Raw genomic sequence first — 27,944 nt, 5'->3', positions numbered from 1 at the left:
TTTGACTCCAATTTTTCAGAAAAGAAAAGGTTTTTTTCAAATTAATCCAATTTTTCCAGAAATTATTGGACTTTTGGGGTACGCAAATAAAATCCAAGAAACTTGTTCAGTGAAAAGGGAGGCAAAAATACTTTTGGCAAAGTTTTTAAAGTGTCTTTTTCAAAATGAATATATAATTCAAGGACTAAACATGCATGTTAACGTTCTTCAGGGTTTTCAAGCACTTGAAAATGAAACTTTTTACTTCAAACAGTTTTCAAGGTTTTTTAAAAGTATATGAACTATCTACTACAATTTTCCGTCGACTTTTTTCTTTTTAGTTAATTTTAGCTCTTCAGAATTAATTTTTTATATATTTTTATTTCTGCGAGAGTTGATTTTATGTATTTTTATATTATGATGTAAATCAATCAATTCAAATTATTGGCACCTTAATTTTGACAATATTAATAGATTAACAATACACTCTAAGTCTATTCTAATCACATACGTAAAAGAACAAAAGAAAAAAATTATGCAAAAGAAAATAACTCTATACATAGAAAATTCTTCCTTACTTGGTTGTTCTTAAGGGGAAAACATCAGCATGTTCTGGTATGCCATAAACATGCTTGAATCCAACGAATGAAAAATCCATTCCAACCGAAGAAGGACCTAAATTTAAATCAGTTTTTTAAATTCAACTGCAATTTTAGGGGAAAGATGCACGCGAATACAAAAATAAAAACTTGTTAAATGTTAATTTCAGTGATTAATGAAAAAAAAAATTTACCATAAAATAAAACTAGTTTTGAAATTAATATTTTTTAATAATGTCAAAGTCTTAGAACATTTCCAGCTAAAATTTCGCATTCAAGGAATAAATAGTTTTTAGAAAAAGTTGAAGCTTAATTTATATCATACATTCTTAAACATCCTTTTAAGTAGTTTTAACACTAGTAAATTAACACAGCGGGCACAAATATTTTTAACATACATACCATATGGTTTAGAATCTGTATGCCCTTTGAATGTCTCCTCCCATAGTGTATCTTTAAACTGTTCTTCTTCAGGGGGTACTGGAGGCTGCTGCTGCTAAAACAAGGCAATGGGAAAATATCAAAAACCTGATGAAAGTTTTCATATTTCTTTTTTTACAATAACAAAAAAGAAATTGGACTAAGCATCAGCAGTCCGCAAAGTCCAGGCTCAGTATGTAACTAGCAGATCGATCTTCAGATTTCAAGTCAAAAACTGAGCCCATGCAAAAAAAATGTTGAGCTTTTATATCAAGTTGTGTTACTTAGAATAAAAACAAATTCAAAAATCTTGATTGGCACTGATAACAGAATGTTTAAAGACTAACTATCATTTAACATTCAATGAATTAAGAGCAAACAATTCTGAATTTAGCAGACATATTTGGATTTTTAAGAACATTTTAAAGTCTTGAAAAAATAAGCACTTATTTCAAACTGTTAAGATACCTTTCAAATCACAGGTAAAATTTTAGTAACAAAACTATTACTACCTATCAATTAAACGTTGAAAGAGCTTGATAAAACGTTGAAGAACTTTATAATCTTCAAGTATTTGTTAGAAGTTTTTGTTGACTGAGTTTTTGTTAAACATCTAATCCCAGAAGCAGAATTTGTTCAGCAGTCTGCAACGTAGATTTTTAAGTCTGTGTTAAAACCAAAAAATATTGCGCAAGGTAAACCAGAAAATTTTGAGCAAGATAAATGCCTAGAAATAGTGCTAAATTTTAAAATTACTGAAAAGCTGCAATATAAAAGAGAAAACAGAGGAACAGGTAGCCAGTTGTCAGAACAAAACTTTTTAACCTCACAGCTAGTTTTCTATCTGTTTCATTTTAAAGTTCCTTTTTCTACATGGTGGTAACAAAATCTGGGAAATAAAGTTCCCTGATAACTCCCAGAATGAGCTCCAAAATTTTCCCTGATTTTGCAATCGTGATTTTCACACAGATGTAAAGAATAACAACAATTAATGCAGCACAAAATTTGCAAAAATAACTGCGGACTCATTTTTAGATTACAAAGAACCTTTTTAGCAAAGCAAAAAGAGGAAGTAATTGATAAAAAACATTCGACTAGGGGCAACAAGCAATGTTTCAATGAACTGGGGTCTTTTATCCTTAAACTCCTCTCTTAACACAGAAAAGGGATAAATCCTTGCAACCAGGCTTGGAGTAATCGCCGATTACGTAATCGTAATCTGCGTAATCGATTACATTTTTGTGTAATTGTAATCATAATCATAATCTGTAAATGGGACACTCGTAATCTTGTAATCGTAATTTTAATCAAGTGTTTCTTGCATAATCATAATAGTAATCTAAGTTTAGATAATCGTAATTTTGTTCCGTAATCGTGTAATCCCAACTTGCTGAAAGTGAAAACTTTCAAGTTGCGTTTCTACAATGCTATGCAGACGATGGGATCTGGACTGAGGAAAAGATAAGACTTCAATAGAAACGTACAAAGGACTAGACAGCAGAGCCTTTAGGCCCTGCTGTTAAAAGGGCTCGTTGGCGAAGGGTCATAAACATGCCGCATCTTAGTGGGTTTTGTACCCTGTAGGTGTCATTGACAGGAACGCGTCCCCAAGTTGGATTGGTCATCAATTTTCCTTTTCATCTGTGAAGGACAGACAAACAAGCGGAGCTACCGCCTCGGAAAGAGAACAATATCAACAGTGCCGTACAAGCACGTTTTCGTTTTGACAAAGTTCTAAAAAAACAGTTTTATGCCTTTGGTGTTTTTTTTTTTTTTACTTTCATTGGCGGAAGAGGAGGAATTTTGTCAAAAGAAGAGCGAATTTGGATTTGCACTTCAGTGCTCATTCACACGCACTATCTTAGCGTTTCTTTGATTTTTGTGATGACATCACACTGGTAAGTGATTTTTCAAAATATTTTCACATCTAATTTAATCTTAAATTAATGCTTTATATTTCAATGCTGATACTTTTTAATAGGTATTTAAGAGAAAAAAGTTTGCATTTAAAGAATTTAAAAACATTTGTTTTAACCTTTGTAAAAGCATTTGCTTTTGAAAAATATCATTATAAAATGCTTATGCATGTGGGGGAAAAAATAATGCCTGGAAATCATAGCAAAATTTATTATACTCATTTTTACTTTTTAAAGTGCTTTACAATTATATTGCTTTAAGAGTGTTCAAGCACTATCTTGAGGACCTCCTGACCAAAAATTTGCAATACTGTAATACGACAGTAAAAAAACTGTTGTCAGCACTAACTTCTAGAACGGCGGTTCCCAACCTTTTTCTCTTTGCGAACCCCTTGGAACAGGCAAAAAAGTTCGCGAACCCCCTGATGTTGAAATTAGTAACATGTAAGAAACAATAAAAAAACAGCATGTTTGCTTTCCATTTTTTGCAGCATTTGATTGCAATAAACAAAAATATAATTGTAAAATATCATTAAGTGCAAACATTAATAAAAAGTTAAAACTACATCTACAAGAAAAATTATAAACAAGAAGTTTTATAAAGCAACTGTTTTTTTTAAGCATACTTTAAATTGGGGAAAAAATCCTTAATGCGATATTTGTGGCTGTTTGACGGAACAAAGAAACTGAAAGTTTGGTTCAATGTCTGACAGTTTGAGTCTTAAATCAGGCTCTGCATTCAATCTGCTTCGGTATTTATCTTTGAGATAAGTATAGGAGGAAAATCCTTTCTCGCACAGATATGTTGTACAAAATGGTAATAAAATTCGGGTAATAATTTTGGTAATAATTTTTTGGACAAAACGGTATTGTCATTTCTTACACTGAGCCAGAAGTCAATTAACGAGAGCTCTTTAAAGGTAGTTTTCAATGAATTATCACAGGATAACTCGATGAGCATTTCCTTTTCAGGTAATGTCAGGGTATTCTCTAAGCATGGATTTCCTTCAAAAGGATTGCGTTTGAGAGAGGGACGTTACCCCTATTAGGAAAATACTCGTCAAAAGTTAGTTCAAGATGTTGCAGATGTTCACATACATTTCTTTTAACGCTTTCATCAAGTTTCATTGAGTTTTCTGATAAAAAACTACTAAGAGAAGTGAAACAAAAAAACTCGCCCATTTCCAGGCATTGGATCCAGAAATTCAATTTTTTTACCATAGCTTCAATTTTATCATATACAACGAAAATATTAACAACTGCACCTTGCAAGGATAGATTTAATTCATTTAATTTTGAAAAGATGTCAGCTAAATATGCAAGTCTTTGCATCCAAAGAGGATCGAATATGCAAGTGGACAAGTGAAATGGATGATCAACAAAAAATGCTTGGACTTCTGACTTCAATTCAAATAAGCGTGTCAAAATTTTGCCACGGGAAAGCCATCTAACTTCTGTGTGAAGAAGTAAAGTAACATGAAGGCTTCCCAATTCCTCACAAAGCGCGTGAAATAGACGGCAGTTTGTGGCACGTGATTTTATGCAATTTACAATTTTTACCGCATCATTTAAAGTAGCGGATAATTCTGCGGGAATACGCTTACATGCTAATGCTTGTCTATGAGTGCAGCAATGAGTCCATTCAATTTTCTCGTTGATCTTCTTTACTCGCACCACAAAGCCAACAAATTTTCCTGTCATTGATTTTGCACCATCCGTGCACACACCCACACACAAAGACCAATCTATTCCATTTTCTTCAAAGTAACTGTTGACCAGTTCGAAAATTGCTTCTCCAGTTGTGTTGGTTTTCAAAGGTTTTGCAAATAGTACATCTTCTTTAATTGTATCATTAAAAATATACCTAACATAGACAAGTAATATTGCAGCGTTTGCTACATCAGTCGACTCATCAAGCTGGATCGCAAAATTATTCTCTTTTATTCTATTCACAAGTTCTTTCTCCACATTACTTGCCAAATCAATAATTCTGTGTGATGCTTTGTTGTTTGATAGCGGAACCAGGTCAATTTTTTTTGCTGACTTTTCTCCCAGCATACACTTAGCAATATCTTTAGCACACGGTCCAATTAAATTTTCTGCAATTGTATGTGGCTGTCCAGATCTTGCAATTCTATAACTGACTCGATATGAAGCTTCAAGGGCCATTTTACTATCTTCGTTGGATTCTAACAGGAACGTAGAGACGCTACACTTTTTATTATATTCCAATTTTCTTTTAAAATATTCGATAGGTTTGTCCTTGTGTGTCGGATGCTTTGTTTCGAGGTGTCTTCTCAGAAGTGACGGTTTCAAACTGCTGTTCGCTAGAACTTCGTTGCAGAGAAGACAAAGCGGTCTACGTTCAGACTCTTCTCCAGTAAAATAAAAGCCCATTTGTAAATAGTCACTGTCATATTTTCGCCTTTTTCCTTTTTTCTCCCCTAGTTCACTTTTCTGTTTAGTCGGGGGAGGCGGCAGTTCATTACAGCTATCTATTTCAATATCCTGTGTTGATTCGAAAGAAGTTTGGAGCCTTTTGCTGTCATGTCTGCTATTCGATGACTGAATTCGACGGAAATTCCCGAGTTATATTTCAACCAGATTAGAAATAATACCCCTATGATGCATTGTTTGAGAATTCTTTATTTTTTTCGACATATGTATATTATGTATATTGTTTGATTGACTCCACGCGATGGCGCCTTTTTAAGGTCATCGTGATCCCCGCCACAGCTTAATACAACGTTTCTGCATGGCGCCTCGCAATAAAGAAGGAAGGATATCTCTTTTTGTTGTCTATCAAAAAAAAAAAAAAAAATGAGAATTTCTTTTTAACCAAGATTATAAAACCGCTGAAAGATTTTTTTTTTTTTTTTGAGCTTAATACAACAGTCTGGCGCGTTTTCAAATTAAAAAAAAAAAATTAGTAACTATGTGTGCAAATTGAATATTTTATAATTTTTTACCAAGCTAGGAAAAATCCACCATTGCATCGAAATTTTCGCGAACCCCCTTCCTTCACCTCGCGAACCCCTGGGGGTTCACGAACCACCGGTTGGGAACCTCTGTTCTAGAATGAGTCACTATGAAGAATCGGAAGCATTTCAAGTGGCTTCATTTTTAGACCCAAGGCTCAAATGCAACTGGTACAATTCAAGCACAAAAAATAAAATAAAAGAAATTATCGAGGAAGAAATAATGTCTAACAAAGACTGTCATAACATTTGCACTGAATCAGAAGATAAGGACACAAAAGATGTGTCACCAAAACAGCCTGCAAAAAAAAAGGGAAATTGTTCGCATTTTTAGAAAAACCAGCCAGCACTTACAATAATAATAATTCTTTAATACAGGAGAAAATCGAAAGCGAAATAAATGCGTATGAAACTAGCGTACCAAATGGGCATAATATTGATCCCCTATAATACTGGGGATCCAATATTCATGTATACCCATTACTGAGCAAAATTGCTCCCAAGTACTTTTCAATTTGTGCATCATCTGAACCTGTTGAGCGGTTATTCAGTATTGCCTGAAAGTTTTATACCTCACAGAGAATGAGGATGAAACATGATACATTTAAAGCATTGGTATTATTAAAATGCAATAAAAAATTGTCTTGATTGCAGTATTTATTTTGAACATTTATTTTCCTATCATTTATTTATACTATTTGAATATATTTTAATACTATGCATGTTTTGCAAAATTAAATACATAGGGTTTTTTTTTTCAAAAATAGGTTGAATTAAATAATATTATAGCAAATTGTAGAGAATAGAATGTAGAAATATAGTACATAAATTTTAGAAACTGTATTGGTTGTATGAAAAATAATAATGAAAATTTAAATCATGTACAAAATGCATTATAATGTGGCAAGTCATTTGGATATGGGACACCTAATTACCTGTGCAGGATATATGGTCAAAATAGTTATGTAGCATTTAAAAGCACAATCAAAAATCATAATTTTTTAACTATGACATTGTTGCCGCAAAATAATAATGAGAATAATATAGTATATGTGTGCATGTATTTTCCTCTCACGAGTCTGTAATCGTAATCAAAATCGTAATCGGCACATCGTAATTGTAATAGATTACATTTTTGACATAATCTAATCGTTTCTGTAATCGTAATTACGTTTTGGCAGAGGATTATAATCGTAATCATAATTGTAATCTCCTATTTTTCGAGCTGGTAATCATAATCGTAATCGATTACATTTTCTCGTAATCAACTCCAAGCCTGCTTGCAACCCTAAAATATGTGTCAGTTTTTTTTTTTTTTTTTTGCAAGTTTTATACTGTACTTAAATGGTTTCTCCTACTGTAATCCACTATAATATTAAAATCTGTTCGCGTCTGTCTGTCTGAAGATCTATCTTCTCGAGAACCACTGCAAATCGGAAGTCAAACGAGATACCGATCAATTCGAAATTTTCCAAAGAAAACAATAGGACCAATCTCATAATTGTATGACTTTAATTAGCAGAGATATTAATTAAAATGTTAATTAACATAACGCTATTCAGGAATTTTTATTTCTTTCCTGTTGCCATTTTGCATATGGTTGAGCAAATAAAATTCTAATAATTGTGTCAAAAGGGATTTTTTTTGGCTGCTGTCCAAATCTTAAAACAACGTTTCCATCTAGAATTTCATTTTTAATTAGTTTAAAATTGGTTGCTCTATTCGGACATTTATCGTCTGTCCTTTCTTATTTTTTCACATTCAACGTTCTTAACTCTTTGCAGCATATGAAAAATGTTTCTTTAGTAATGTTTATTGATAGAAGCGTAAGTTTATCATTCACCGGCCTCATATTTCGGTACATTTAGGATGTGCGACTAATTATGTTTATTTTGTTGGACTTTTTTCCGTCACATGGGTGAGTTTTTGAATTGTAATAAATCTCTTTTTCCTTCCTGTTTCGATTTTTGCAATACAGTTTGTATCGTTAAAAGAGCACGTTAAATTAAGATTGTTTGGATTTCTTTAAGTGAAACAGAGTTGAACAAAAAATATTGTTTTTAAGGATTTTAACTAAAGCTTAATTGGAATCTGATGGCTTGATATTAAATTAATGCTTACTGCTATTTAATAAGTCTTGGTGCTTTAGTTTCACGTAATCAACAAAAAAGTGTGTGTCATTTTATGTAAAAAGCTGATTGTAATTGTACATAAATATTTCAGATATATTCTATCAGATTTAATTCAGTTTAAAGTGAGCACATATTATAGTTGAGAATGCATATATTTTCATCTTTTGTGCTAATTGAAAATACTCATAACTTGTATTATTGATAAATATGGTTAACGTTAAAGAGGTTTTTGCCAAAAATATGCTCTACTGGTGTTTTGCAAACCTTGCATTACGCGTAATTATTTACTCCTTAGCGCTTTAGAAACTGATGTCAGAATAATACAAAAACATCAATTGAACAGCTCTTTCATTTTTTAAGTAGCCTGTGCAACGCCGGGCACGCAGGCTAGTTGAGTATTAATCTTTGAACATTTGCTAAAATTGATTGCTAAGGTTTCTCAAACAACTTACTATTTCCTGAACAGTAGATAACATAAAGTACAGCACATAAAAATACTAGGCTATTTTGTCCCATTTAGTTTTTCAATTATAGTGGTTTGTTGGGGAAAAAATTTCTTTTGTTTTGCTCAATGGAAGAAAATTTCAACAAAGAAAACTATCAAAACTAACTGATTTGGTGACAGAAAATAATAATTTTCCCTGATATAAGGAAAAGACTTATATCACCACATAATTCATTATTTAATCCAGAAATTAAAATATCCCTGAGAATACCCACCTGAGTTACCACCCTGTTTCTACTTTAAATTTAACAGATTTGTTTAGAAAGCCAAAGAAACAACAAAAAATCTTTTCAATTCAGAAGCAGACTTCATAAAGAAGCTATGAAGGGGGTCGCAGCATCGCTGTTTCTGCTAAAAGTCGTCTGAAAAAGGATATTTTAACGCCTTTACATATGTATTTCACTAATTGAAAACATGAAATAAGCATCAAAAATTTAGTCAAGCTTATTTTTATGCTTTGTATTCTAAATAAAAATTTAGCACTGCGAAAAGGGTGGGGAGAAGCAATTGGAAGGGAATGATTTTTTATAAATCGCAAATGTTCATCTTTATTTTAAGGAATTGATCACTATGGTTTTTATATATTTCACTCTTCCAAAATAAATTTCACTTCTCAAAAAAAACATCAAGTGTTTTCATGCCTTGAATAAAATCCTAGCTATATGTCTAGGTATTACCATTAGTCATGAAAAAAGTATCTAGATTTTTAAGCATGACAGCATTTTCCCCCCTCTAAAAATTTTAAGACTGCACCACAGGTTTTGTACGTAAAAATGACAGGAAATTTATGAGCAATTGTTTTGAAAGTGTAGTCGCATAATTCTGTTGAATTTAATTTTTTAAAGTAAAAAACATTCTCAAGTGAGCTAGTCTCTTTATAGTAAATAAAAGTAAGGTTTCAAAGAAATTCTAGAAGGAAGTCTGTGGCAGGCCAGCGTCTAGGAGACCCCATAGCACCTACAGCCTTGAAATTTTGTACGAAACTACTTCGAGCCCAGCGGATGTGCACTTGGGGTTTTGTTTCTTTTAATTCAAATTAGTTTTTTTTGTAATTAATTTTTCAAGCTTAAATTTTGCCTAAATTGGCTATTATTGCCCATTAAAGGGGTGAAAAATAATTTTAACATATTGATATTATATATGGTTGGAAAGAGTAGAATTTCCCCCGTGATACGCAATTTGTTTCAATGCTCTACCTTAAATACGGCGGGAGTTATTAGCGTTTTTAGCTCGAAATTTTTTAGGCTTAGCTAAAATTTAGGCGTTACTTTCTTCATTAAATCTATCAGTAAAAAGTGAATAATTGTCCCACAGTTTTCTTTTTGACTCCACTGGAAAGAGCTGATTTTTTTAACTCCAGATCTAACTCGACCTATGGTCGAAAAACTAAGCTTCTATCTCTGAAGGAAAAAAGTTACAAGTCTTAAAAAGCAAGTTAGAATAATATCTCCATTAAAATTATTAATGTTTTATTTGGCGTTGTCATAGTTACATGTTTTCAATTTGCTTTCTTCTTCTTTCTTATTCACAAACTTTAAGCATTTCGATTTTAACCGAAAATCTTAGGTTCAACTCAATTCAAGCTCCGAGCTACAGAGCAAAATATGTTACTAGAGACCACGAATATGAATGCGACTTTTCAAATGCACAAAACCGCACTTTTGCAATGTTTAGAAGCCCCTTAGCCCTTACGGCTCTGCAAGTTGGTACAAGTTATTTTGAAACCAGGGGAAGGGGTGCTTTTCGATCCAAAGAGAGCTCATAATGTGTTTTTAAACTGTATTTTTCTTATTGACGATTTAAATCTTTGCGAATCAAATAAGATTGTGAAGCAATTTTCGGGGTTTTGTGAGCGTTAGCAGAGTTCCCTAGTGAAAAATTAGCTTTAAATTGCAGAGTAATTTTTTTTTTTTTTTTTTTGCTGATCAGTTGAAGACGAAACATTTAGCAGGGGTGAAATCAATCACCAGAAGTCAAATCCAATGCTAATTAGAAGCTGTTTAGTATTTTGATATCCTACTGTTCCATAAACAAGAAATATTTAATGTAAGATCAGATTTCATATACTTTATACGTACAAATATTCTCGAACCAAATAAACTAAAAAGTATCTTAATTACTTGTATTTCATTCTGCTCTTCTCCTTCTTCAGTTGGTTTCCTGTACAAAAGAGAAATGCATGATAATGTACTGAACTTGAAAATATTAAATAAACATGCAAACTTTTCAAATAATATAAGATCCCTTCAAGCACTTACATAACTAAAAAATAGTTGGAAACTTCTAAAAAAACTGAAGAAATAAAATGAAGAATCCTAAGTTAATAGAAAAAAACAATACATAAATATTTAAAATTTAGACTACTGTTCGCAAAGTAATAGCTATTCTACTTAACTACTTTATTAACTAACATAATTATTCAGCAAACAGAAACTAAATTTTCAGAAATTTCACAACATATACAATTATAAGAATTTTTTGTTTAACAGGGTTGATTCAAGTTTTCTTTCTTGTGTCTCTATTTGCCACAAGCAAAAACCAGGTTTGTGAATTTTCTTTATTTTTTCCAAAAAATTAAATCATTATATCATAAGGAGCATTTTAATTATCACAAAAATAATAATAATAATAAACCACTTGCAGAAGATCTTTTCTGCAAATGGTTTTAAAATTTTGGAAAATAAGAGAATTTATTTACATATGTTTTGTTTTTAGATGAGTTTATCAAGCTAAAAAGACGCTTAAAACAAAATTCTGTAAAAGGTACAATTTTAAGACACTAAATTTTGTGAAAGGGTCCTAAAGCGAACCCAATTTACGTCTGGCTTGAACAGTGGTTCAAAAACTTAAATCAGTAAATATCTAGGTTTTCAAAAAAAATATTATTATTATTATTATTTTAATGATTCAAAAGAATCAGTTTACAAAATAAAAAAAAATTTTAAAAACTGCTTTTTTAATATTATAAGCAACAAAATTTAGCCCCATAAAATAGATATTAATTTTTATTCTGTAATATCAGCTTAGCGTGCAAAAATTTTCATTTTAAGTTACAAAATTATAATAGTTTTTGAATAATGATATTTTTTTATCCAACTATAAAATGGCATTAAAAGATCTTTGCCTGCAAATGCTAAAAGCACATGGAAACATGAATAATGTTTTTAAATATTGATCACTTTATTTCTTTAAATATCTGAATATTTAAAAACATGTTAAAATGCACAAATGGCAATAAAAATTGCAGAAACCAAGTTTCAGGGTTACAAGTTTGCTTTTACACTTCAAAAAAAAAAAAAAAAAAAAAAAAACCCTTATAAAATAAAAGAAAAGAATTTATGGATGTTAATTCATGCAACAAATGTTTTGCTTTATTTTCCCCACAAAACTACTTCCTTGTAATTTTTACTGCAATTTGAACTTTAAACCTTAAATGTGTCTTTCTTTTTTTTTTTTTTTTTTTGCATAAAGGTTAGAACTTTCATTATATCCAGAAATTTATTTTTAAAAAATCCAAAAGCAAGAAATATAAGAGGCAAAATACTCGGAACTCAAGTATTGAACAATATAAATTCAATAAATGAGAATTGACAGGAATTAGTGCTGATTAGTTTTCTGTGTCAATCCCAAATCAAATACTATTTTGCGGCATAAATTCACTTTTAGATAAGTTTTTATTTTATTTATTTCTTTTCTCCAAATATTTTTCCTCGACACAAAATCCTGTTCCCTATCATACTGTTTCACAACCTGTTTCTATCAGTCACCACAGATGCTGAAAAACATGATTTTTTAAAGAAACTAATAACATTTTTAAAAAATATCAGCTACAAAACTAAAACCATTTTTAATGACAAATAAAATTCCACAAACATGATCCAAAAAAAGAAAAGTAATTTTCTTACGGATTAGATTTTGGACGATAATGTTCAAACTTCATTAATCCACGAGCATTTGCACTTATAACGAGTTGATCACCAGAAAAAATATCAATTCTAAAAGGACTGCCATTAAGAATAACTTTATTAGAACCAAATGTAAGGATTATTTTCTCTGAATCTTGAGAAATTACTTCTAACCTGTAAATGAAAAAAAATAAAACATTTAGAAATATGTTGCAAACTTAGAATAATTCATAACATTTAACACCTTCTGGTAATACTTTCACACTTTCCATACATTAACTTTTCAAATCAGTTTTCGGGCAAAAAAGAGAGCAATGGTCCTATGCTTGTGATAGAATAAACTAGGAAAAAATACTTGACATTTACTACAAATTGTTAGTTACATGCAGTCATTGTGAGACACATGAAGATCAAGTAGATTCTTTATAACAGCAGCAGTGGCACAGCACCTCCATTATCGACTACCTGTAAATAAGCCATGTTTTTTCTCCCAAAGGATTGCTCAAATTAGATCTGTATAGAACCCAAAAATCAGGAAGTTTAAAAATTAGAACTTTTTAAGTTTAAAAAAAAATGTTTAAAAGCAGGCATTAGCTTTTTTAGTTTTATAATAATAAACATTTGCTGCAGCAGGTAAAAATTCAGGAAGTCCGAGAAAATTGAGAACATTTTTCTGCAACTTTGAGAGGTAGCAATTTTAAAAAGGTTACTTAAAATAAAATTGTTTCAAAAATGATCAGGCAAATACATTTTCCATATTCGTGTGTGGAAGGTTTCGTTTTCGTGTTTGTGATTGTTTAATGTAGGGATTTTGATTTTTTCCAAAATTCTAATCACTGAAAAAACCCTATTTTGTGGAATCTGGTTGACTTGATAAAAACTCAGGAGATAGTTACTTCATTCAGGGAGAAGGCATAAACATTCGAGAGTCTCCTCGACAAATCAGGAGAGTTGGCAATTTTGTGATGTGACCAACTTGTTCACTATTTCTAATCAACAACATCGAAGTTTCTTAATTTGTCAGATCATTTTGACAACAAATATCAACTCAAATTTAGAAGTCATTCAGTATAAATTCCGGCCAACAATTTTTATTTGCCAACTAAATAGCCTGAAGTGGGTGCTATTTTTCATACCTGACTTAAACTAGCAAAGATACAAAATTTTATAAAAATCCGAACCTAGGTGTCAAACGACGTTTTTTACATAAGACAGACCCAAAACAATATTAATATAATTTGAAACATTACACAAAATCATTGCCTGGAAACCTCAATTATCTTCTTTATACAATACTAGCTGCATTGCCCGGCTTTGCTCGGTACACCTTGAAAATAAAAATCGTGCGTTCCACAGACCTAAATAAATAAAATAATTAAAAAAAACACCGTGCAAAATTTCCCTCCCAAACAATGATGACAGATATTAAAATACTTTTAAGAAATTAAATCGAAAAAGATGGATTTAAAAAACGTAACCATGAAAACTCAAAATAAAATAAGTTTAAGGAATTAAAATGCGAAAGAAAATGATTAACAATTTGAATGGACATGAGATGTTTTTTTTTAATTTAATTTAAAAAGGCTTGTAACTTTTTTTCCTTTTGAGACAGAAGCGTAATTTTTCGACCTTAGGTCGAAATAGATCTGGAGTAAAAAATGTCGCATTTTCCAATGGTGTCAAAAAGAAAACTGTGGGACAATTCCTTTACTTTTTATTGATAGATGGAATGAAGTAAATAGTGCCTAAATTTCAGCTAAGCCTTAAAAAATTCGAGTTAAAAATGCGAATAATTCCCGCCGTAATTAAGTTACAGCATTGGAATAAATTGCGTAGAACATGGAAAATTCTAAACTTCCCAACGATACATAATATTAATGTGTGTGCAAGTAATTTTTCACCCCCATATTCAGGAATTCGAGCCTAAATTGGAATTTAAATAATACCTACTCATCGTTTTTTTTTTTTTTTTTGAACTAGTCTGTAAACCTTTTCAGGACTTCCAGTGAATTCTGCCGGGTAGTTCTCGAGTTTTGCGAGTTCAAACACACAGACGCTTTTTTGGACACTTCATTTTATACTATGCAGAGAAACGTTAAAAATACATTGAGATGAACAATATTTCTACTCTTTAGCAATGTGGATAAAGTCACATTCATTTTAATCCAATTCTGAAGTGACAAAAAGCCATGAAGTTGCTTAAATGCTCCTAATCTATAGACACTTCCTGGGAAGTATGAATGACAGAAGTAGCATGTCCCTATGCAATATATACAGGTGTGATAGGAATATTATATCCTCATCCCAGATCACTAATTGATCTAAAAACATACAGATTTCTTTTCATTTCTTTTTTGGAAAAAATATCTAAACTAGACCCTCTTATGGAAGCCAAGAGGGCAAAACAAACTGGTAGCTAATGTAGAATCAGCACAGACCAGCCGAGTGACCGAAGCAATGGTTCGGTTCAACTCAAAAATTGATGGCAAGGCATTGTATATTCAGTAAATTACTGCCCATTAGCCAGGGCTAAAGCAGAAATACATGAAATACACCGCCAGCTCAGTCATTTCCAGCCGAGGACTGCAGTTTCGTGCTTATTAGCACTCATCAGCCTGGCATAGGAAAGTGACTGAGCTTCAGATGGAAAACCTCTTATGGAAGCCAAGAGGGCCAAACAAACTGGTAGCTAATGTAGAATTAGCACAGACCAGCCGAGTGACCGAAGCAATGGTTCGGTTCAACTCGAAAATTGATGGCAAAGCATGGTATATTCAGTAAATTACCGCCCATTAGCCAGGGCTATTCTACATTAGCTACCAGTTTGTTTGGCCCTCTTGGCTTCCATAAGAGGTTTTCCATCTGAAGCTCAGTCACTTTCCTATGCCAGGCTGATGAGTTTTAATAAGCACGAAACTGCAGTCCTTGGCTGGAAATGACTGAGCTGGCGGTGTATTTCATGTATCTCTGCTTTAGCCCTGGCTAATGGACAGTAATTTACTGAATATACCATGCCTTGCCATCAATTTTCGAGTTCAACGGAACAATTGCTTCGGCCACTCGGCTGGTCTGTGCTAATTCTTCATTAGCTACCAGTTTGTTTGGCCCTCTTGGCTTCCATAAGAGATTTTCCATCTCCAGCTCAGTCACTTTCCTATGCCGGGCTGATGAGTGCTAATAAGCACAAAACTGCAGTCCTCGGCTGGAAATGACTGAGCTGGCGGTGTATTTCATGTATTTCTGCTTTAGCCCTGGCTAATAGTGATGGGCATAATCGAGATCTTTTGATAATCGAGATCTCGGGAATCGAGTACTTCTGATAATCGAGTGATTGATAATCGAGATCTTTTCAAGTCGATCACTCGAGTGATTGATAATCGAGATCTTTTGAATTCGAGAACTCAAGCGATTTACTTCTCGAGATCTTTGGAATCGAGTACTCGAGCGATTGACTTCTCGAGATCTTTGGAATCGAGTACTCGAGCGATTGACTTCTCGAGATCTTTGGAATCGAGTACTCGAGCGATTGACTTCTCGAGATCTTTTGAATCGAGTACTCGAGCAATGGACTTCTCGAGATCTTTTAAATCGAGATCTCGAGATGTTTTAAATCGAGATCTCGAGACGTTTTTAATCGAGATCTCGAGATGTTTGAATCGAGTACTCAAGTAGTTCATTTTCTGAGCTTTTCCAGAATTGAGTAGACTGCTACAGGGGCGCCCCACTATAAGGGGGAGGGGGCATGATGCGGCCTGCGCCATTGGCCGGTTTTTTCAGAGTGTTTTTTATCTAATTTTCGGGTGGGGTGGGGGCATGGCGCAGCCTGTGCCATTAAAATTTTTAGGGCTGGGTTTTTGAGAGGGTTCTTTAAATCTCATTTTCGGGAGGGGGTGGGGGGTCCATGGCGCTGCCTGCGAAACCGAAATTTCTATAAAAGTGGTTTTTTGAGAGGGTTTTTTAAATCGCATTTTGGGAGGGGGGGGGAGCTCTTTCTAGGACGGATGCTCCGTAACATTTGAGAGGGTGCACCATCGCCCTGCGAAGGGGGGGGGGGGTGGATACCTTTGACTTTTGGAACAGTTGAATTCCCGAGTTGTATTGGCAGGGGTGCGCACGAAATAGGAATGGGCCATCAAGCCTATCATTTAGGGGTATAATAAGGGGCGAACCCTCCTGGCTTTTAGAAGTTATTGTACTCATATAAATGAAATTCTTACTCTTATTCGGCATAATATGCAACTCGTAGGATACTCTTTAATCCCTCCTCCTCTCTTGTAAAGTTCGAAATAACGGCCTGCCCCCCTCCCCCAATTCCTTGAAAAAGTCTAGTTTTTACGTTTCAGTGGGTCTAGTTTTTTTGTTGTTTTCCGATAAAATGAGCAGATACACCCTTGCCCCCCTACCCTCCGGAAAAGTTCGAAACGCAGTTTTAGGGGGTCAATTTGATAGATTTTAGTCTTCATTTAGGGGTCGCAATCTTTGGGGGATGCTGGTTCGACGAGATTCCCTGTTAGCTTGTCAGAAACTAGGAGTTCGGCATTTGGGCGACCCGGCTCGGACTAGTTTAAACTTTTATAGGTTTACTGGTAGCGGCTAGAAAACTGGCAATGTGCCCTTGACTGTTGGTAGCCCTCAGGGGGCGCCCCGTAGCGATTGAAATGGTATCACCCCCCTCCCCCTTTCATTTCAATTTCTGTAACGGATTGATTTCTCAATTTTTTTTTTTTTTTTTTTTTTTTTTTACATTCATTTTGAGTGATTTATTCGAACGGTCATGTATTTAAACTAATGATTCTCAGATATCACGTGGTTATTTCAAATGGTTTCGGGCACTCAAACACAAAGTTAATATTGTAAACAAGTAGGGGAATCGTTGCTCTCTCTGCGCAAAAGGACTCATTTATTCTTATTTATTGCTTTGCTTTTTTTTATGTTCTTGTTAATAGTGGAATTATATTTATCTGACTGATACATGTGGAGGGCGGGTAAAATATTTCTGGCTGCTTTTTCCAGCAGATTGGGATTCCCGGCACATTGAAAGTTATAAGTGTGGCTTGAATTGCATTGAAGTTCATGATTATTTTTTTTCTTTCTTGATTCGCTCTTTGTTATTTTTCTTTTTCATTCGCTGACTTGGGAAATATGTAATAACAGTATAAAAGTGTAGGGAGTAAAGTTGAAATATTTCTGAGAGCATTAAAAAGAAATATGGAAGTTTGTCGTGTGGAATTAATATTAGCTTCCACGCTTTGGCCCATATTTTTATAAATAAAAATAACATTTTATACAGATTTTTTTTTCTTTCAAATTCCATACGTAAGATATTTATGACTTTTGTGCGTAGCATTTATTTTCGCGTGCGTAGTTGAATTTAAATGTTTTTCTTGTTTTACTCGCTTCTGTTTAAGTCATATTCCTTATATTTTCAATATATTTTCATAAATGTTGATTAGTATATTATTCACTCAACTTAAAAATTTGGAGTCAATTGATGTGCTGATTTTATGAGATTTATTTATTTATTTATTTATTGTAAAGTTGAGGCAAAACTGCTGAAAATGCTTTGGCTCGCGACGGTCCATTTCGGAACTTAGTTTCACAGCTGCGCTTGATTTTCCGTGCGTTGGTCCTCAAAAAGGTTTAAATTGATTACCAACTTTCTCTAAAAAGCAGATTACGTATCCGGTTTTCAAATCATCCGAGACGCTCGATAACCGAACATTCGACAACAAGCAATATATTAAACAAGGATCCCCCACGATTGAGAGGGCAGAGGGGGAGGGGGGGGTTCATGGTGCAGACCATGCCATTGAAGTTTTGAAGAGGAGAGGGTAACTTATAAGAGGGCATTTAGTCTTATTTTATGGGGCTCTAGTTCTGGGGGTTCTCCGTCGCATTTGACAGATGAATGTCATCGCCAGGGGGGGGGGGGGAATGGGCACCACTGCATTTTAAACACATTGCGTTTAAACGTTCCACAAACGTTTTAACATGACTGTCACAGCGTTAACAATCGTTTTAAAACCTTTATCTCAACAAAGTGTGCTCTCTGAGTAACCCCATTCGAAAAAAAGCACTTGAGAAGCTATTATTTGATTCTGAAACTTTAGAGAATGAGAGGGGTGTCCGTCCGTCCCTGTGAGCAATGGCACGCATCTTATGAAAATTTCTCCCTCCCCCCCTCCCCCTAAGAAACAATAATCCGAAAAAGACCTAAGACCACCTTAAATTTTCAATTACACAACTGGTTACTTACTGGTTCAATATATTTTTAAGTTTAACAATTCTCAAGTTTAAACCTGCTAGTGTCGCCCAAAGACCCGCCCATATTATCGTTATCCCTCACTTTTTAATAAAATTTGTACATATTTGATCTTAATAATTGTCAAGTTCAAAACAGTATGGAAAGCGTTTCTCTACCCTTTGTTTCAAGATTTCACTACCGGATCACTAAAGGGCCGGATACAGAAAACCATTTTTTGGGGGGAGAGGGGGCTCATGTTGAAGAAAGCCCCCACCCCCCACGCCCCATGAACGAAATTCCCGTTTTTGGTACGAAAAATGTCTGAATCTGTTTGGGAGTCAATAAAAAGCACCAAATCGGTCAGGAATAAGGCACCTGATTGGGAATAAACGTTGCGAATTAATTTCATGAGCAATGAAACGAAGTAGTAGTAGTTCAAATATTTACTTTGAAAAATAATTAATGAGATGAAAAGATACTGTCATCGTTGACATTTTATGCATGAAGTGTTTTGAACACAATGTGTACGGATACTGTTGTCGACGGTTTTAGGGTGGCGGGACATGACCCCCATGATTTTCCCGTTGTATCCGCCACTCACACAACACATACCCCTCCATAAATCCGCTCATATGATAATAAACAATTTTCGTTCGAAAAATATCGTTTGATTATTAAGGAATCTCTCAATTATCGAAAATTCGACGCCAAACATTCAACTATATCCCCATTCGAATAAAGCAAGCGAAAAGCATTCATTGTATTTTAAAATCATTCCAAATCTATCCATCCCAAGAGCGAAGGCGCACCACCTATGAAGCTCTTCCCCAAGAGCAATACCACCAAATGAGACAAAATCCCCTAAAAATTACAATCCCGCAGTTTGCGTCAAAACTCCCCCCCCCTCCCTCCCCTCTTATTTGCACCCATAGGAAGGAATTACACAAGTAAATCACTTGTTTTACTAAGGAATAAGTAAATACTTTAGTGCCGAGAAGTAACATGAAATAACAAACGTTTTGTGTCCCAGAGTACTGCTGAAACGTGCTTTGGAGTTTTTTAAGGTACCCTTTTTTGAACAAAATAGTAAGCTTTTGCGTGCAAGGAGCCATTCATTAGTTACGTAAGGATGATTTTGGCATTTTTTTGACCCCCCTCCCACCATGTAAAAGTATGTAAGATTTTTCAAACCGCTCCCCCTATTCTTAGGTAAGATTGATTCCATTCCGTTTTTCAAAACAATAAAATAACGAATCTAACATCACTGGGAATCGAAATTAAATTCACTATCATTAAATTAATCCTTTTTGTGTAATGAAATATATACTAAAAAATTGGAATCTAGACTGAATGTTTTTTCGACATTTTTTTTTTTTTTTTGTGTATGATGCGATAATTATTAAAAATAAAACATGCTATGCATAGTGCGATTCTTTTATCATGTTTTACACGATTCATTCTTCGTAAAACAAATAAAAAACAGCTCATCCTAATAAGTTTTTTTATTTTCCAAACGCAAATAAAATATATAATTCCCGTCAAACTACTTGACTGCACAATTTCAAATGTAAAACATCAACTTGGAAAATATTGCGTGAGAATGGGTTTGAAGTCCCCCTCCCTCTGGGGACCCTTACGTAATTAATGAATGGTCCCTAAAGACATCCAGTAATGTTCTTACATCCACAATCTCACTATTTTGCGTTGAAAAAAGGGTTCCTTGAAACCCCGAAACACGTGTCTGCAGTAATCTGTATAGTTGGGCTCTAAAACGTTTGTTGTTTGCCTGTTACATCTGTATCATTACCTAATGGTATAGTCGAAGGTGGACGTAAGCGGAAAGACTTCCCTCAGGTTTTCAACTTAAGTATTCCACCTTTTTACCTGAAATATAATTTTAATTTTAATGCCTCTCAAGTTGGAACCTTATTAGCGCGCCCACTTCCACCAAACATATCATTAGACTACCAAAGCATCCCAAATAATCATTTGATAATCAAGCATTCGACAGCATACATTCAATTATAACACTAGTCGAATGAAACATCATTAACTTTTCAAAGCTAGCCCTCTGACCCCCCTAAATGACGGATCCGCCCCTGCAACTGAAACTCTTCAGAAGCAGAGGTGCCCACCCGCCCTGAGGACAAGGGCACCCCCTCAATATCGCATAGACCACCCCACCCGCCAAAAAAAAGCGAAAAAATATCCCTCAAAACACTTCCCCCCCCCCCCTCAAAAAGGACATTCCCTAAAAAAGATTAACGTCCATTGAGAATTTCAATGGCGCAGTCTGCGCTATGACCCACCTCCCCTGTGGGCACCTCAGCTCAACCCGTCACTCCAAATTTTTCTGGGGAAAGGGTTAAAGGGTCTCAATGCATATCTTTTCGGAAGGCAACAAAAACCATGACCATTCATAAATAAAATCATTAACTTTTCAAAGCCAGCCCTCTGACCCCCTAAATGACGGATCCACCCCTGCAATTGAATCACTTCAGAAGCAGGGGTGCCCCCTGACGACAAGGGCGCACCCCCTCAATATCACAGAGCCCCCCGAAAAATAAGAAAAATACCCCTTAAAACACCCCTTCTCCCTAAAAATGTCAATGGCGCAGTCTGCGCCACGATCCCCACCTTCCAAGGTGGGTACCCCTGTCAGAAGTCAACTATATTGAGAGGTTCATTCAATTCTCAAATCGATCAAAAATTACACTGCTCGAGTGATTGAGATCTCGAGAACTCAATATCTCGAGAGCTTAACATCTCGAGAACTCAACATCTCGAGAACTCAACATCTCGAGAAGTTCAAAGCGAGAACTCGAGCAGTTGATCGCTCGAGCACTCGGAAAGGACAAACGAGAACTCGAGCAGTTGATCGCTCGAGAACTCGGAAAGTGATAATCGAGAACTCGAGAAGTTCATCGCTCGAGAACTCGAAAAGTGATAATCGAGAACTCGAGATACGATAATCGAGAACTCATGATAATCGAGCTCTCGAATGATTTTGAATAATCGAGTGATTCGATTATGAGTACTCGATTATGCCCATCACTACTGGCTAATGGGCGGTAATTTACTGAATACACATAAGGGGTTTTTTTGTTTGTTTTTTTGTAATAAAATACAAATTGTATCTCTTAATGAGTTCTGCCAGGGGTGAAATGAAAAAACTTTTCAAAGGATAGAAGTTAAAATATTTTTCGGTAACTATCTAAAAACATTAGCAAAAATAATATTCAATAACTAAGGTGGGAGAACTCAAGTTGAGCATTATTTAAATACAGTGAATACCTGCCACCATGAATACCTAAACAGTGAAATATCGGCTTCAATAAAATCAATTTTTAGCATTTTTTAAATTTGAATTACATTGCACGAATTCTCTTACAGCAGACAAAATGTGTGCTCAGTTGAAGTTTGTTGTAATGGGATTTCACTGTAACTCTTAAACATTTAACAAATTGCTAAATTTATTACAATCAACAACCATCATATACTAAGACTTCAAATGAAACCATATCAAAAACAATTATAACATTTAAGTAGCTATTAGAAGTTCTAAGTTCAGCGTATTAAAATAAAAATGAAGATATTTGTAGAAGATTGGAGAAGAGGATCACATTTTTCTGTCTTTTATTATCTAAAATTTGTAAAAGACAGAAATCCATCTATGGATGGAAAACTTTCACGCATGCAACACAATATGATTTCCATCCATAGACAGATAATTTCAATCCTGAAAATATGCCTTAAAATAAATGTTTGTAATCTACAACTGTAAAAGAAATTTCACAAAAACTAAGATTAACAGTATGAGATACAATTAAAAAAGAAAAAATATATATTTACTTTGATTCTTCAATCCTGTCAACGAGAGCTTCCCGCGCTTCAAATCTGTGTCGAATAGTATTCAGTTCCTTGATCTTGAAGCGCATCGAGTTGTCTTTCAGAACTATTAAGTCAAATTTAAGCTGGATACCATTTTGGGAATTAACAATAATACCTTCAAGACTAGTTTCATAGATTTTGAAGCTGCTCATCTCCAAGTAATAGGGGGAGTGACCAGGAGTGATACTGCGATGGCGCCTGGAAATAAAGTTGGAAACTATTTTTACAAATTCAACAAATAGATATAAAACATTGAACATAAAATACTGATACTTTGAGTTTATACAGTACATAGAAAGTTGCCCTATTTTTACGAATCAAAGAGTCTGCATAAAAGTTGCAGTTTGGCTATCTTTTGGTATATTTATTATATTTTCCTTAAAAAATGCAATCGAGTTAAACTCATTGTTTTCCCTTTTTTAAAGAAGTTAATGAATTAGTATAAAATGAAAAAATCAATTATTACTTCAGAATAGGCAGTGTAGTAAAAATTATACATAAAAAATAGGACCCTGAAGGAAATTGCTTCTACTAATGAGGTGTTTTTGCTACTACTAAGTGAATATCAGACCCAAATACATAGAAAGCGATGCAAATGCCATATGCACAAAGTTTTCCAGAGTGTTTTACATTTTATCTGGGTCTGATAAGACTAATAATGAGGTTTTTTTATTTGATTTTTTTTTAAGAGTCTGTTCTTGTAAAAATGAATTTTTTAAGTCTGTTTCTCTAATGGGGAATGGTTTTGTAAATACAGTAAACTCCCGATTATCCGTGGAATAGGGTGGCACGCTATCCGTTAATAATCTGAAAATTAGGTTAGGAGAGATCGCAATCCTCAAAGTGAAGGCATCAAAAGTATAAAAACGGCTTGTAAAAGAAATATTTTTGATAAAATTATTTTGGGCCTATGATAGGAATATCATTAATTTCTTAAATCTTTAAAATTAAATCATCGATTCAGCATTTTAATTTATGACTCGTACTAGAAAATGGAATTTTGCTTTAAATATTTCAAATCAGCGTTGCAACAAAAATAAGAGACTTTTCATTTATTTGTATTTTAATAAAGCAAAGTTAGCTTGAAACAAGAATAAAATATGATTCTCATATTAGATGTAAAAACATTGCTGTGAATAAAAGAGTTAAAGTTAAATCATCCTTATGAACATCGAAAAATCAAATACATATAATTTTCTCCCAAAATAAGTTGCACATTGCAACCAACGTAGAAACGAAAATATTGCAAAGCTGGCAAAATGATGAAAACATTTTCTAAGTCACTATTAACACCAGATACTAAATGGTGATAATTTTGAAGTTGGTATATTTATTGCTTGCAGGAGTGCAGATTTTTTTTTTTTTTTTTTTTGCAAAATTAGCAGATTTTGTATAAGTTAAATTTACTACTCTCTAATTTAACTTTAAAAAAGGTTCCAAAATATATTGGTTTTATACACGAGAAACATGCATTATTTTGATTTCAGATTTTCTCTTTCAATAAACAATTTGCAAGATCCGTTTTTGTTTATCAGAATTTTGTGAAGGGTCCGTTTTGGTTGAACGGAATTTTGTGAAAGGTCCGTTTGGGTTGATTGGATTTTTGAGAAGGGTCTGTTAACGGACCCAAATTTCCTCTGGCCAGACCCCTGAGATTGTCAGGCATTTCTACACGATTATTTATTGATAACATTACATGTTACTATAATTATCAATCTGATAATTATAGTAACATGTAATATAATAAAATATAACATATATCAAGAAGAGAATTTATCAATTTATGTAAAATTACAGATAAATAAAAACCAAATAAATTATTTAATATATTAAATTGCTCATAGAATGAATTTTTATTTTTTATTAATTTTAAATTAATAATTACTTTTAATGGAAATAAATTTAGAATATTAAAAAAATGAATTAACATTTTACAAAAGGCAAAACAGATAAACATTTTCTGTTTTTAATTGGCATAAAGTAAAAATATAGCCAGTAAAAAAAATTTTTAACCAGGTATTCAGTATTCGTCTGAATATGCAGTTAGAATTCTGACCACCTATTCGGTAAAATATTGTATTTGATGCATCTTTAGTGAAACTGTCAAAAACCTGCCAACCCTGAAAAAAGGTCATACAATTTATTATGAAATTAATCAACTGCATTGACAAAGCAAATATCATATTTTACTTTTTCCCCCTTTAATAGTACAGTAGAAGACCGTTATAACGCCGACCTGTATAACGCAATTCTCTATAAACCGCACTACTTTTCAGAAGTAAACAATAGGTTTTAAAGTTTAAAAAATCCCTCTGTTTTGCTTTGCAAACATAAAAATGGTTAGGCAAATTAAATTTTGAAAGTTTTTCATCTTTCCATCTTATTTCAAAGCTTTTAAATTGAAAATCAGTACTCATAGTAAACAGAAAATACCAGATGGCTCTTGAAAATGCAACTGTTATGCAAACCATGAAGCTAGCAGAAGTGCAGGATTTTGATTGTGAAACATGTTTATTTGTAAATAACTAATTGTAATATTGGTGCTTTAATACTCATTGCACATAAAACTCATTCTGAAGTGCTAATGTATAGATATATTCTGAATATTAGTTTCAAAATTTATGAAATGATCTATATAACGCAAAAACATGTATAACGCAAAAGCTCTGATCCCAAGGTGCGCGTTATAACGGTCTTCTACTGTATTCACATACTTGAATGTTATATTTGAAATAATATTCTGAATCCTGATATCATACCAAAAACAAATAATATATTTTAAAGATTTTGTAAAGCATTTGGTACTAATGTATAGTCACAACAAGGTTCAAAAGTATCCATCGTGTTTATCTGACACTCTCCCTCACATTCTAAACATAAAACATCGCAACTATGTTTTGCTCAAATAGCATTTTCTCTTAATAAATAAAAAATTCTTTGAAAAAATATCAGCAGAAGTCAACCTTGTTGCAATAATATAAAATAGTCAACAAATTAGTTATAGGTACCTAATATTACATAATTTAATTCAAATAATTATATTAAAATGAACATAAGTGATCCAGTAAGAAATGAATTTTTTTTAAAGTGATAATTAAACAAAAGCTTACTTGCAAAAACCACTTTGATCGCATGTTTTGAAGTTTCCTCTGTCTACACAATTTACTAAGGCTTGAATGTTCAATATGATAAAAAGTTGAATAATCCAAATATACCTGAAATAAACATTTTCTATTTAATAAGGATTGTAAGTCCATACAAATGCTTTATGTTTTTGAATTATAAAATTAAAAAAACTACAAAGTTACTCAACATTTAAACGTTCTTTAATGTACGGAATAACATAAGTCATGGAGCCAGGGTAGTTCAGTGGTTAACATAAGTCATACTTGTCAACCTTAAGAAATATAAAAACTTTTTAGCATTTAACTTCCTCAATTTTTAATTTGTGTACCACAGAAAACGATAGTTATTTGAATGATTATTGCATTGAGCGACCATGTAGTTTCTTTCATTCAAACCTGTTTATTAAATCAAATTATTTACTACATTTACATTATATACGAACATTTTTTTTTCCACCCCCTTAAAATTTAAGAACATTTTACATCTATGTCCACCATTGTTTTTTTGACACAAAAAGAGAATGAATGTAAATTTGTTTCAAACCTTTTCTTTTAATGACTATCACTAAACCCAAAGCTGAGCTTCCTTATTCTCCAAACATTTTTTTTTTTTTTTTTTTTTCAACTACAACATTGCATGTAGAATACAAAATAAATACAATTGCCCTTTTAGCAACAAAACTTTCTGTAAGCACTCTTTAAATGGAAAGGGACCTTCATCAGGAAGCAATGAGCTAGGAAACACTATATGTATGCAAAATTTAAACTATACAATTGTAAGTAGCAGCGAAACAACCACTTAACATGATTTCACAGCAAGTATTTTTCTCTTTACAATGTTTCCAACAGAAATTCAACCAATTCCTTTTCGAGAGCATAAGAAAATGTTAAATGCACAATAGCAACATTTTTTCCACCAATTTATAGTACAGTCGGATCCTGCTACAACGCGATCCGACTTACGCAAAATGGCTATAACGCGAGTTTTTCATGAGTAATGAATTTTTTTAATGCGGACACAAATTACTCGCCTGCAACATGAAATTTTTCAGAAAAAAGCAGCAGAGAGTTAGAATGGGTTTCGTTGACACTAAATATTGGTTTTGTGAATGGACTTTCATCCCTTTAGCATCAATGAAAGCGGAATTTCACCCACTGTATTAGTCTAAACCATGCTTTGCTTTAGTTTATACAAATAACCGCTCCGATTCTTAACTTTTCTTTTTTTTTCATTTTACATATGATTGTTGATAAAATAAATTCTGATAACATTCTGATCGCGCTGCATAAACCTTCATTTTTTAAATTACAAATATATTTACTATATCTATAGTGTTAAGTGCTATAATAATGCTGTAGTGTACATACTGTAAGTACCCATACTGCTTTAATTTAAGTTTCTCTCACCCATTAATCATTGATTTTGTGCTAAATTACAGAATTTTATGTCAAATAATAACGCTTTTTCTAAAATACAGAAAAAGTCGATTCTTTGTAAAAGATACTGCAATATATAGATAATAAATGGTTTAAAACAATATGAGGGGTTTTTACAAAGTCTGAAACAATTGGGTATGCTTATAAAAAAAATTACTAAACATACCTTGTTCCACAACGCGAAATTCCGACTTACGCGAAGTGTCATGGAACGCATCCCTCGCGTAAGTCGGGACTCGACTGTATACATTATATGAGAATTTTAAATGAGACCTATAACAACAATCACGAAGACCTTCAGAAGTTTAAATAACCTGTAACAAAAAGCATCTAAGTCTTTTCATAAACCTCTTGGTTAAAATAAACCGTAATAAACGCAAGGTAAGCATGCGAGCAATTTAAATCAAGTATGAATCAGAGATATAACGAGAAGCATCGTGTATGAATAATGAAAACACAAAAAAGCTACGCACGATCGATGTTTGATGGCGAAAAGTAATATTAAACAAAATGAATTTTCTTTTCCACTTTAAAGTAATACATTCTTTTCTGAACGAAATGTTACAATTTTATCACACGCAGAAGCAAACAAAAGAGTTTTAAGGTTATAAAACTTAACGCTAAAACGCAATTTCGAAGTCTCTCGCGAACATAAAAAGCAAAGAAATAATGTATTACATCATTTAACAAGTATCAATGAACCATGTTTCTCTGGTAAAATAACTACAAACCATTTATACGTGGCCATGGGGACATAAATTTAAGGTGAAAGGCAAAGTCTGCCGCCGAAGGAACAAGCACCACCGAATAACC

At 33.2% G+C, this 27,944-nt stretch overlaps 1 protein-coding gene across 1 annotated transcript; it reads right to left on the bottom strand.

Moving 5' to 3' along the window:
- Positions 1-557: 557 nt before the first annotated feature.
- On the bottom strand, positions 558-27,944 carry LOC129232567 (neutral alpha-glucosidase AB-like; the record flags this gene model as incomplete). The annotated part of the gene is made up of 7 exons (XM_054866700.1): positions 27,863-27,944; positions 25,680-25,784; positions 22,531-22,767; positions 12,435-12,608; positions 10,650-10,689; positions 981-1,074; positions 558-654 (listed from the first exon to the last, which is right to left on the bottom strand). Coding segments are annotated over exons 1-7 (764 nt in total), but the record flags the coding sequence as incomplete, so codon positions are not given.

The sequence above is a fragment of the Uloborus diversus genome, unplaced genomic scaffold (assembly GCF_026930045.1).
Source record: "Uloborus diversus isolate 005 unplaced genomic scaffold, Udiv.v.3.1 scaffold_1281, whole genome shotgun sequence".
NCBI lineage: Eukaryota > Metazoa > Arthropoda > Arachnida > Araneae > Uloboridae > Uloborus > Uloborus diversus.
The sequence above is the reverse complement of the archived record's forward strand: the minus strand, read 5'-3'. Positions and strand labels throughout refer to the sequence as shown.